This window comes from Epinephelus moara, chromosome 6 (assembly GCF_006386435.1).
Source record: "Epinephelus moara isolate mb chromosome 6, YSFRI_EMoa_1.0, whole genome shotgun sequence".
Classification (NCBI taxonomy): Eukaryota; Metazoa; Chordata; class Actinopteri; order Perciformes; family Serranidae; genus Epinephelus; species Epinephelus moara.
In genome coordinates this window covers 17,221,710-17,235,103 of record NC_065511.1, presented here as the reverse complement: position 1 = coordinate 17,235,103, position 13,394 = coordinate 17,221,710, and the positions used below count along the sequence as shown (strand labels likewise).

The 13,394-nt window shown below is 40.1% G+C and overlaps 1 protein-coding gene across 1 annotated transcript in view; it reads right to left on the bottom strand.

Moving 5' to 3' along the window:
• Positions 1-13,394, bottom strand: part of dnah5 (dynein, axonemal, heavy chain 5) — a 148,526-nt gene that overhangs the window by 50,794 nt on the left and 84,338 nt on the right. The window contains exons 61-68 of the mRNA XM_050046483.1: positions 12,882-13,149; positions 11,939-12,062; positions 11,453-11,560; positions 10,399-10,513; positions 9,580-9,756; positions 5,627-5,830; positions 3,919-4,098; positions 1,067-1,204 (exon numbers count right to left, since the gene is read on the bottom strand). Of these exons, the coding sequence (XP_049902440.1) occupies positions 1,067-1,204; positions 3,919-4,098; positions 5,627-5,830; positions 9,580-9,756; positions 10,399-10,513; positions 11,453-11,560; positions 11,939-12,062; positions 12,882-13,149 (1,314 nt within the window). The remainder of the gene's footprint in view (positions 1-1,066; positions 1,205-3,918; positions 4,099-5,626; positions 5,831-9,579; positions 9,757-10,398; positions 10,514-11,452; positions 11,561-11,938; positions 12,063-12,881; positions 13,150-13,394) is intronic.

Sequence of the window (13,394 nt, the reverse complement as noted above, 5' to 3'; positions counted from 1 at the left end):
TAAGCAGAATATTTTTGTAATTCCCCATTATATGACAGGCTTCAGTGGAACAGACTAACACTAGATGTCCATTATGTGCTATCCGATGTTCAGCAATTAGTCTTAAAGGAACAGTTCACCCCAGAATCAGTAAATGTATATTTCTTCTCTTACCTGTAGTGTGATTTATCAGTCTAGATTGTTGTGGTGTGAGTTGGCGAGTGATAGAGATATCACCCATACAGATGTTTGCCTTCTCTCCAATATATTTGAACTAGAAGGCACTTGGCTTGTGGTGCTAAAAATAAAAAAAACATACATGGCAAAAAATACATTTAAAAAACTTCACAGCAATGTCTCTTTCCAGAAATCATAACCCAGTTACTCAAGAAAAGCCACAGACCTTGTTGTGAACAGTTTCATAGGGAACTATTTTCTTTCTACTGAACTACATCCACCAACCGCATCACCAGGCAGAAGGAGGCATGCATCTATTCATGCACAAGAGGCTTGTGGTTGTGGCAGATGTAAACATTAATGGCGTACTCCTCAGCTCAGCTGTAATGTTAGCCAACTCAGAAGTGAGCAACCAGTAGATGCACACTTCCTTCTGTGTGACAACTGTGATACAGCTGGTAGGTGTAGTTCAGTAGAAAGAAACTGCTCACAACAAGGTCTGTGGATTATCCTGAGTAACCGGGTCATGATTTCTGGAGAGAGACATTGCTGTTGAGTTGTTTTTTGCTTTGAGCACCACAAGCTCAGTGCCATCTAGTTCCAATATACTCAAGAAAAGGCAGACATATCCGTATCCAATATGTCTTACACTCGGCAACTCACACTGAAACAATCTAGACTGATAAATACCTCTAGGGGTAAGAGGAAAAATGCTTTTTTCAATTTTGTAGTGATCTGTCCTTTTTAAAGAGAAAAGGTCAAAAACCTCTGCAACTTCAGCTCATGCCTGAAATATTTGTCTCATTTTTAAAATAAAAGATAATCCAGGTGTGGAAACATCACTGCTGCAATTTTTATGTAGCAAACTGATTTATATTTGTGTTTTGAGGGAGTAAGTAAAGCTATTGACCTGTTTCTCCATCATGGCCTTCTCATACTCTGCCTGTACCACATCCAGCTCTGCCTGCTTGGCATCCAGCTCAGCTTGAGCCTTCTGAAGGTCCACATTAGCTATGGCCAGACGATTCTGCTGCACTGCCAAGTTAGCCTGAGAAAAAAAGGAGGGCAGAGAGACAGAGGGATCTGTGATGACTTTATCGCACATGAAACGCCTACAGGGGTCAGGGTCAGTTCTCTAGGGAGAGGGCTAAGACAGAGAAAGGGACAGAGAAAGGCAGAAAGAGGAGACAGACAAGACAAGGTGAAGGCAAGGAGGATTTGACAGAGAGAGAGGGGATGAAGGGTGGGAGGAATGAATGAAGAGTTGGAGAGCAAAAAAACGTTTTTGCATTAAACTCAATGACAAACAGGTTAAGTAATCGAAAATAAAAAATTGGCTAGGGACATGTTTTGGCTCACGTCAGACAGCATAAAATGAGTAAGCACAGAGGTGAAATGGTAGGAAGTAAATCTTTTTAGTGATATTTTTAGAAGTGTAACATATCACAGGTGTAGGTGTAGAGGCTCAAAGCTTAAAAATTTTAAACGGGAGATGCCAGAATAGAGATTTTCAAGAGAAAATAGAGACAGAGAGAAACTGGAAAATAAACAGTGATGCAGGGGTGATGAGAAGGGCAGGGGGAGGAGGAGAGTGAGTGTGAGGCAGACAGGGAAAGCAGAGAGGATATTTTCTGGCTGGAGCTGGGGCTGTGGAGAAAACATTGCAAAAGGTTTAGAGACAGAGATTTAGAGGAAAGTTGTGAGTATGTCTAAGTGTGTCTGGGTGGCCTGGCGAGGAGGAAGTCTGGAGCATTCACTTTATATTAATTTACATCTGAGGGGACTATCCCTGCCCGTCTTTCTGCCGGTCTGTCTGTCCAACTGTATCTCTGTCTGGCAGTCTGGCTGGCCAGCTTAAAGGGAAGCCACCACTGAGCTGGAAACCAGAAAATCAATTTGCGAGGCTGTGTTCCACGATAAAGCAAAAGATCAGGATCAAAGAGGAGAGGCAGGGGGTTCTCATGGAGGTTCAAGAGAATAAGAGAAAAACGGAATGTGTGTGCATGTGTGTGAAAGAGAGAGTGACACAGAAAATGAGAGGAGGAAGAAAGTCGGTGAGAGAGGAGATAAGGGAAAGTAGGAAAGTAGGAAGGGAGTGGGATGGGTGATTTGAAAAAGACACCCAGGATGAGCAGAGACATGAAGGTGCCAGCAAGATGGAGAAAATGAGATGCGGCAGAGGGCAAAATAAGTAGGAAAATGAAACGTGGTAGAAACGTGGTAACAAGGGGGGAAGGAAATTAGCTACAAAAGAACAACACAGTAGCAGAGGGGAAAGCAGAGGTGATCATCATGCAAAGTTTGAGTGAACACAACCCAAAAGTCTAACTGCATTCTGTGAGTTGAAGCTTTTAATGATCGCCATGCAGCAGACATTCACAGACTGCACTGGCAGGAAGACAAAATAGAAAACGGATTTGTGACATTTGCATGAAATCACAGGGTTTAGTGAGCAGGTGTGTGTCTGTGCGTGTGGTGCCATGTCTTATTAATCAAGGATTTTGTGTACAGAGTTTTCTGCTCCACTCCTTTCTGCTGTGCGGGATTAATAATTCCTTAGAAAAAGAAATAAATACTAAATGAAACATTGACATGCCGGTGCAAAGAAGCAATTAATTACAGCAGCTTAAATGTGAAAAAGGATTCGTCAGTCTCTTAGATGTAAACACAGCCCTTACTGTAGATGAAATCAGTACATGTCCTTAAATTCAGTTACAGAAAAGCAAAAGAGCTTTAAAACTTTGTTGTCATTTAAAATCTTAACTTTGTAGATTTAATTTTTTGCAGATGCAAGAACCAGATTTATTTAAAAAAACAATAACTTACACAACACTGACCAAAGAATTAGATAAAGATAAGTTATCTTAAAATATGCAGCAGAGGAGAGGAGATCCAGAGGAGATCATCTAAATTGACAGATAATTAAATTGGAAACAGAAAAGTGTTTTGCTTTTACTTATTATTATGAAGTAAATGTTGCTTGCACAATATAAAAGCTATAGAATTATGACTCCATCAGTGTTTCGATTGATCCCCCATAAGCCTCGCTTTGACTGCAATTGTCACTGCCAATGCATATGATCTCCTGGGAAAATGAAGGCTCAATTTACAGCACAAAGGAAACCTGTCAGCCATTGAACAACTTGAAAGCAATCCGTAGCTATCCCCAATTATCAAAGAGTATAAATGCATGTTAGAAAGCCCACATCCTTGTGTAGTTCGCCTTTCTGTTGCATTACAAGTTTGTTTGCTTTGTTCTGATAGGTCAGAAAAGCCGTTTTTGTATGCTCATGATCAATGGATAGAAACATGATTCTCATGCTGTCTGTCTCAATTTTTTGGGGCACTTCTATTGCCTACACAATCAGCAAACTGTTGCTCCAAAATGTGAGAATATAAATAAATGTATTTAATATCAGAGACAGTCTGTGCTGTTTCTGTAGCCTGAGGCTTGACTGCAAAAAAGCAACTGCTCTATTCATGAGTGGAGTGGAGGACCGCTGACTTTGTCCAGGGAATTTGTGTGCAAGTGTGCGTGAGTGCTGCAGTTTGTTGGGGTGATGATGACAGGTGCATTACAGTGTGTGTGTGTGTGTGTGTGTGTGTGTGTGTGTTTTCAATGGGAAATTTAAGAGGCTAACATATGTATGGTTGTGGAATTCATCTCAATTGAACTTAACCCAACATGTTATTTATAATATCTTTAGCGTCACATACTGTCTATGAACAGCACTGTGTTAGATCTATTACAGTGTATATTACCTTCAGGGGTAAGACCTCCTTGTTGATGGAGAAGAAGGATGCCATAGCTTTTGTCCACGATGCAAGGCCGGCCACATTGCCACACACCCTCTTGGCTGTTTCAATGTTGTAGTCAGGCATGTCAAAATAAGGCAACAGCAACTCCACCATTTCCTCATTAATGGAGTCTTTGGGGAATTGCTGCAAGGCAGAGGGAAAGAGAGGTAGTGGTGGTGGGGGGTGGGGTTGGGACTTATTTCATTCAGTACAGAAAGAATATAAAAATTCACAACACATGTAACTTACAAAAAAAGAAATTTAAAACTGTATGAATTGGAGAAAAAGGAAAAATGATCAATGGATTTATGGTGATTGAGTAAAGACAGTTAACAGAGCTGTAGAAGAAACAACAGGAGAAAAGGAAAGAACAGGTGGTGTAGGAGACTATGACAAAAAGTGTAGAGAAAAGGAGGAAAAAGACCAGGCAGAGCAGCTAAAATGCAGAAATGAGAGACAGAGAGATAATGAAGATGAACAAAACACAGAAGAGAAAAAGGATTGTGCAAGAGTAGGTGAAAAAAGAGACTGGCAGAAAAAGGCAAGGAAGCAAAAAGATAAAAGATAACATGCAGAGGTGCATAAGGTAAGATAAAAGACCTGGTGTAGCTGGGTGATGAGAGAGAAGACATAGAAATAACAGAAAAGATGTTGAGAGAGAGGGGTAGACAGAAAAATCTAACAATGAAAGTGGAGTAAAAGATGAGAAAGATGAGGACTATCGTGGATTTAATTTGGAGGAGTGAAATCCAAGACCATAAAATGTCTTCACACTGGTTGTGCCTATTTAACACACCATCCTGACTTAATCATTCCACCTTGGTGCTGATTTACTGCAAATGCCATTAAATAGACTGAACCTGAACTTTTAACCTGACCAAACCTTTAATCTCAAATGTACAAGACCATACATGTAATCTTAAACAAATGATGTCTATAGTCTTGTTATCATGGCTGTAACAAACAGTAAAGGACTTTATATCATGGTTATGAAATAGTTGCCTGCAAGACTGAGAGAATGCATGGAGGCCAGCGTTCTTCTCTGTAAAGAACAGGTAGCCATAACATCAACAACAGCTAATTTTATCCATTAAAAGGTAAATATAATGTGAGAATGAAGTGTACAATTCACTAATTAGTTGAGCTGCTCCCAGTGATTCTGCTGCATACTGAAACACACCTAAGCAACAGAGCTGGGTGCCCAACTCTGTACTTTTAAAGGTACCGACCGAGTAATGTCGGTATAACTGAGTACCGTTTAACGTTAACAAACTTTGGCGACAAACTTCGGTACCTGAGAGAGCTTCTGGGTTAGAGAGTAACTTCAGGTATAGAGAGAAAGAGAGAGTGAAAGACTATGTCACCCTGTAGCTCGTTCAAGTCAGTCAGCACAGTGGCGAGCTGAGAGCTTTCAAAAATTGATGCAGGCAGCGCTCGTGCAGTGAAAAGCTGGCCATGTCTTACCTGACCTGTTTTATTTTGTGTAGTTAAAATGTTCTAAATAAATAACTTTGTTGCATCTGCAATGATTTTACCCTTTTTAATTTTTAATATGCTAAATATCTCTGTAGGTTACCAAAGATATCTCCCAAATCATGGAGTCTAGGGCATATGTGAGCATCTATATATTATGACAATCTTAAGAGTAGAAATCTGATACTGGCGAGTGTACCTGCAAGCTGCCCAGGAAGTTTCCAGCTGTCATGAGTTTTAGGGACTCCTGCCAGGACGGCGTGTTGCAGTTCTTCTCTGGGTCGATCTTCACTGGGTTGACTCGCCTCTGGAAGAGCAGCAGCACGCAGTCCATGATCCGCATGATGAGGTGGGGGGGCCGGCCAAGTGTTCGCACAGTGGCAATGTCTGATGGCTTGATTGTCTGAATGGGTACAGAAAAAGACATATAGGAGAGGACCTTAAACGACATCTGAATGTTTGATGGTGTTGGCTAGCTTGTTGTTGTGAAATGACATGGGTTAACATTAGTCATGTTTAAAGTGCACACAGCAAAGTCAGAAAACTATTACCCATATAGGAGGAAGAGAAAAGCAATTACTGTTGCCTATTTCATAAATAGAGAGAAGATTTGAGTGGAGAGCAGCAAACATATTGGATGTAGACAAACCATAAAGTGAGATAATTAATGGAGATGGGAGCAAAGGGTAAAGTAATTTGTTTTTCATTACATTTGTCTATGACAGGATGTATGAAGGGAATTGTACACAATGCTGCAGCCTGAGAATATAAAACAGAGGATGTGTACAGAAGAAAATCCAACTGGAGGCACTGACAATGAGAGATAGAGGGAAATTAAGAAAGCGTGAAGACTGTAAGTATAAACTCCAACCGTTCTGCAGAGAGGGACAGAGAATGACTTCAAGGGACTGATTAAAATGAGAGAGGCAGCAGGAGAGTAAAGAAAATGTTCCAGTGAGAGTAGTTTGGCTCCTTCATCAGGCCCCCTGCCCGCTCCTCTCATCTCTTCTCCTTCTTGCACTTTCCTCATTTCTGCTCTCGCCTCCCTGCTCCGTTTTATCAGACCAAGTCTATGTGAATCTCCCACCAGAGAAACAGCCAGCAGACACTCCACTTTATCCTCTACTTGCACTTCCACTAACTCCTCTTCCCTTTCTTTCCTCCCCGCTGCTTTTTATGTAAATGTCTCAATGAGGGTCACCTCAAATTCATGATTTCAATTTAAGCTTTAATGCAAGTCCATTATTTTTTGGGGGTTTTGTTAGGTTTTATACCATTATGTAGATTTCCAGTCGTGTTCAGTCTGTCTTCAAATCTGAAAATATAAATTTTGGTCAAGTGTACAAATGTTTTAACATCAAAATACTATTTTCCCAAGCCCTTCTAAAGATAATTTCCCATGTGACCTGATGCAGGTTTTTGCATGATGATGTTCGTTCATATAAACCCCCTAGCAAGTGTGTGTGTCTTTCGGACCTGTGTGTAATTGACCAGCAAGAGTGAAAACATTGAATTTCCCCTCAGGGGGATTAATAAAGGAAATAAACTTAAACTTAAAACTTAAAAACTTAAACTTAGCCTGCATTATGTCTTTTAATCTACTTTAGGTAATACACTGACTATAGATGAGTACTGAGTCAACCCCATTTCAAAACACCAAAGCTAACCCTTTCACTTACGTACGTCACTGCTTTTTGCTAACATCTGAGTGAGCATTTCCATTTGAAAAAATGGAAAAGAATGCAGATGGAGCTGACCTCTCACAAAATCCTTGCTGCTTTACAACTAAAATAGCTAAATTATTGTGGGTCTTCTTGCTTGATCACAAATAGCCCATTAGCTTTGTGCAGGTTCTTTTGCATGAAAACCACTATTGAATATGTAATGTCTTTAAAATGTAAATTACCAAATTACTTATTTCTAGATCTATTCCCCGATAGCCCACCTTTGACTTTTACACAGTTTACATAAAAATATATATCTTTCAACTTGGTAGAATCACAGCAGTACAGTATGTTAAGTAAGTGTCACAACAACCTCACCCTTTGGATCTTGTTTTTCTCTTTGCAACATAGTCGCAGTGTTTTAACATGAAAGCAAAGCAATTAATACTGTGTCATACAACAGCATTGTTGTTTGATCTCTGAACTCAATTAACTAATGTTGTGATATATTTTATCTGGTCCTTCAGACAAATTAAAACTGCACCTACAGTATGAAAACCTGACAACCTTTTTATAAAATCAGTTAATGAAGAATAATTCTATATACTTAAAATCAAACAGATACAGTGATAGAAATCCAAATTGCACTGTGTTCATCCTAAATCTATCTAGAGTAGGCAGGCGTGGCTGAGCTGCAGTCTTTGACTTGAGTTAGTTGGTTCAGGCAAATATTTGTAATATCTGTGCGCAGACAAGATGTATCCAGCAGTAAGGGATTTAACTACAGACCGAATCTCCATGTTTGGATACAATAACTTCCGGGTAGAAAATCCCAACATCACGTACATAATATCAGACAGTGCTGAGCAAACGCTGCCTTAATTGGTTAGTTTATAGCTACCTAATTTTTTTTTTTTTTTTTTTTTTTTTAAATCAATCATCAGACCAGTTTAAGTGTATGCTATGTTTAGAATATTTTCACCGCTTTACCTTGCTGTTAGCCTGCCTTTTCCAATGGGAAACTGCAGCTGTTATCTCAAAGCCACCACAGTCCATTAACAGTAATTTTTCTTTGCAGTGTAGAAAATATTCCATACGTAGTGTACATTTATGCTGATACTGATTTTATTTTTTTGGTGGTGGCTCAAATACATTTTGCTGTGGCTCCCATCCACAGCAGTACATTGCTTTGCTTCCTTGCTGATAGATTTGGTTTATCAAAGATGATAGCAAAGCAACACAGTACATGAATAAAGCACAGCAGAAATGTCAGTTACGTTGTGGTGCGTATGACCTACTGACGTTCATAGTAAATGCCTCAATCTCTGACTCTCAACAAGTAGAAGTGAAGAAGCCTCTTGAATGAGTATTTCGGTTTACAACAGTCTTGTGCACCATCAGCTCTATTTAAAACCCTCTAGAGCACTTGAAAAATATATGATCAAAATGCATGATCATCAATCAGACGAACTGCCCAAGGTTTGCCTGTTTGGAAATAAAAGGTTTCTATCCACAGCAGCAAGATGGAAATTCTAATCAGGGACCTGCCATAGGAGATCTGTATGCAACCGTCTACCCAGGAGGACAGCTTTAATTACAACGCAGCTCCGGGCCCCAGAGCACCATGCTAACTTTAGACACACCCGCTGTTACACACATACACACACAGGGTGGGAAGGCTGTAGGCGGAACCTGCATGCAGCTACACACAGCAAGTCGCAGAGTGCTCTAAGTGGCACCCTGAAGCAACACAAAGTGAGAGCAAGAAAAATATTGGTGGGGGAGACATTAAGCCACACAGAAGGGCACTATAAACTGCTCCAACACACAGTTTACTGACGATTTCTAAGCCTCAGGCTATGTGTTAGTGCGACCTTATTCTTGGACAAACAGCAGGAAGAGGCAGCAGAGAACGTCATTTGGGGCGGCACAGCATGACACAGTCAGCTTGAATGAAATTGTAAAGAGGAAGAGGAAAATGAAAATACAACTACACAAGTACTATATAAATCCTGTATAAAGACAATGCAGTTATCTGCACAAATAGCATATTACTTAAATATTAAAATATGACATTGACTATCTTGATTATTTGGCTCATATGTGGAATTACAGAGCATGCTTTTTTCAAATCCAGTCAGAGTTAATGTTAATATCATCCAACCAAAGTATGTAGTGCTTTGCAGACAAACTGTGGTGTTTTAAAAGTAACTGGAACTAATGATACAGGAACCGAGGTACTGTAAGATCAGTCTTGTTAATTGCAGCATCATAGCTGAAGGCAAGCTAAAGGCACATCACATTCAGTTACAGCAGTCAAGATGATAAGATAAAAACCAGTGTAAATACTTTGTGTTGGCAACTCATTCTTTAAGTTGTGTTTTTGCTCACAAAACAAGACTGGAAATGACAAATCTGTTCACCTCAGGGAGACGTAAACGTTGAATAATTGATTCCAAGGTGTCTCCTCAACTCTTAAGTCCCATACCTGCAGCGCAGCCTCTGCTTCCTGAAGTGCTGGCCGGGCAGCTTCAAGTTTCTCCTCAGCTATGGCCTTGTCGGCTGAGATGCTGTCTACAATGGCCTGAGCCTTGTCCTTCACTTTCTGCACCTCCACCTTCACTTTCTCTGCTGCCTGGGCTTTAACCGTCACCTCCTTCAATACCTGGGGGTATGCAAGAGAAATAAACATGGTCATGAATCAGTACAGTCTTAAAAATCAACAAAACAAAAACAACTGCTAACCTCATGTTTATCTGCATTACCACTTATTTGTTGGCACTGTTGTATAAAAATTATTATCAGCTCTTCCTCAAAGAAAACACAGACATTTCTACGTCGACACTAATCACCATAATAACTATAAAACTGGGCTTGTCTTGTTTCACACACTGCAGGAGCTTCATCATGTAAGTAATAATAGATCTACTGGCATTTATTAAAAAAATCCAGACGTATTAGTGACTAATGCAGCCATCTACTTATTCATTCATTTTTCCTAAGGCACACCATTAACATCACTGCTGTTCATGCATACCCACATGTTCCTTCATATAAACCCACACCTACAGAAAGTACGACTACAGTATGAATGACCAGAAAACAAATACTCACCTGGTTATGATTTCATAAGTGCTTCTACAGTGTTTGACTAGTGAGGACATGGGCACTGTCCTCACAAGTCAGCGGTGTCCTCATAGGGTGGTGCAAACACCAGTGAAATGTCCTCATATACACATCGCACCAACGCAGACACAGACACAGAAACACACACACACACACACACACACACACACACACAACCTACCATATCAGCCTTGTCATTGGCAACCTGTAGTTCCTTTTCTTTCACCTCCAGCTCCTTGCTGAGAGCTGCTACAGACTCTGATGCCTCCTTCAGCTTCTGGAGACCAGTGTTCATCCTAAACAAGAGAAATACTGAACATTATCAGGTAAACCACATGCACTTCCAGTATATACCTTGGAACTTGTTATGATGCTATTCTGCGTTACACTAATCTGATAGGCATCTGCACATCTTCACGTGTTTGCTGTAAATATCCACAAACTTTTAAGATAAACTACATGTTATTGTGACAGAATTTTTGGTCCACTGGGCAACAGGTGGTGGAAATACTTGTACATTCTGTGAAAGGAAAGCTGTTTTTCATCCTTGGTCAATTTGTAACATGTGCCTGACCAAAATTCCTAATGTCGTGACATCCATTCAGCAGCTGCCAATCAATCTTGGGAGGCTCAGGGACAGTTGATAAGCAGACAAGAGCTCAAAGTCAAGAAAAAAGTACCACAGAAATGTTGTGATGAGATCTGTGATGTATTTTTATGCTATACTAAAAAATGACTCCTAACTGATGGTTCTGGTCTGGCGCCTTTGACAACAGCTTACTTCATTAGGATACATCCTGGTCATCCATCACTGTCTGTGCCATTAGGGAGTCAATAATTATTGACTAAGAGTGGGTTCATGCTGGGGCGCTGTTCTTTAAAAATCTACCTGTGAAAATAGCTTTTATTCGCTTTTATCTTCCAGCAAATCCATTAAACATGCCAAATTATTGATGCCCCACTTATGACTGGCCACTCAAGGTGATTAAGATGAAGGCTAGACTAGAGATTTAAGATTCAGCAACGTCATTACTCTATTATTAGACACAAGTCTTACACAAACTAACCCTGACTAATTGTAAGAGATCTTGACAGTATGCGGTTGCTGAGGCATTGATTCTAATGTAAAATGAAAGCCATCTTATATACTACAGAGGCTAAAAAGTGCAGCAGTATGTTAACATTGTAAATACATGTATACAAATTGTCAAACTTAATCTTTTTGGTGTGTTTACCTGTTGGCCAGGGTCTGAACCTCGGACCTCTTCTCCTTATAGATGGTCTTGTAGCCTTGAATGAAGGACAGGTAGGACTTTGGTGTGACGTGGGTGGAGCGTCGGTATCTAGATTAAAATTCAATAACAGTAGGTTAATTTCATGTCATATTGAAAAGCAGGAGAATAATTTGCACTATGTTTTATCCTTAACCATTAATTCACCTTTAGTAGAACCGTTATGCTATAAAATTACAGCAATATCCAGTAGGTGTAGTGGTAAGGGCGCTAAAAATGAACAGGAACTGTCCCAAGTCTGTGTCCTAATATACTGTCTTCTTTCTACCATCAGCCCTCTAATAAAGTCATAGAATGCCCTTAAAAATATTTGCCTACACATATGAAGAATGTGTTAAAGGACATCTTCTTGTACTATAAACAATGAACAGAATAACATGTTGTTCTTACTACTGTCATGTTCATGTATTGTTTAACAAAATACTGTACCTCTGGAAGTAGTCCACACACTTTTCTGCCACGCCATCCTGGAAGGAACCCATGCACTGGACTACCTCACTCTTAACCTGGGGTGAGCAGTCGATGTCATAGACTGACAGAAAGTGCTCCGAAACTGAAGGACAGAAAGACAGAGGAGTAGGAGGGAGAGGGGGCAGAATTAGGTGGAGAAAAATACAGCGAGTAGAGTGAAGTGTGGAAATTAGTTACTGAACCCAGATTGGCAAATGTCAACATAAATATATCAGCTTTCTTTACTGCTCAATACTCTGACATGTTGTAAGAAATTCATATTGATTGTTTTTAAGGCAGGAAATACTGGGTAATTGCATGGGCAATTACTGATTAGTTGTTACATGTATTACTACAACATCTGTGTCATTCTTTTGAATGATTTAACAACATATGGGAGGGAATGAGAGAGCAGGGAATACTTGTAAAATGTGCCGCAAGATATTGTTTTTCAGAACAAAATGAGCTGCACAGATTTAAAATACTAAAAGAAAGAGGATTTGTTGTATTTGTATGTGTATTAAAAATTAATTATGATCTATATCAGTATCAGGCATTACTAAGCAACATTCTGTAACAAGAACCTATAAGATTAATCATAGACAAATGACAGATGAAGGGATGGCAGCAGTAAATCCCAGCAGCATGACTGCAGTTGTCCAGCAAAGCCAATTTGAAAAGTTGTAATTTTGTTCTGACTTTTAGTAATTAGAAAGCACAGGGGACACACTGTGAACAAGCTGACTCTGTGATAATTAAGTGTTGTAATATCCCAGTTTAATCTGAATTTACAGCACTGAGGAAAACAACAGCAGCCACTGTAAATTGAAGATAGAGTACAGGGATTATGTTGGCAAACAAATGCTACCAGTGGATAAGCAGATCATAGTGATATAAAATAGAAATTGTCTGTGAAATGTACCTGCAACAAGAGCATCTTTGGGCCACCGGCTGAACCAGTCCATGGTGCAACCAGATATCAGGGCAGGAAACTTTAACGCCCGGTTGCGGAACTTCTCCCCAACGGGCGAGAAGCAAAGAACCACATGGAGATTATGTCGAACACGTGACATGAAGTACTCGTACAGGTTTTCATTGGTTGGCGGTCGTCTGGGAAACTCCCGCTTCATGACAGGTATGAGATCACTGAGGATCTCGTCAATCTCATCACGAGCAAATAAATTGGACACCTGCAGATAGAAACACACACACACACACACACACATTAATGTTGAATTACATGATCTACTTTTATGTTTGTTGTCAGTTTGTCCTAAAAATATCGACCATTTAAAACTTAACATAAAGGGCTCTAGTTTCCCGGCGCGGCGCAGGGTGGCGAACCCCACGCAGAGCTAGTTTCGAGCAGCGCAACCCGAGGCGCGCTCAGTTTGGTAGTTTGGCAGACCGAGGTGCGCTGAGATGGGTGTGGCGG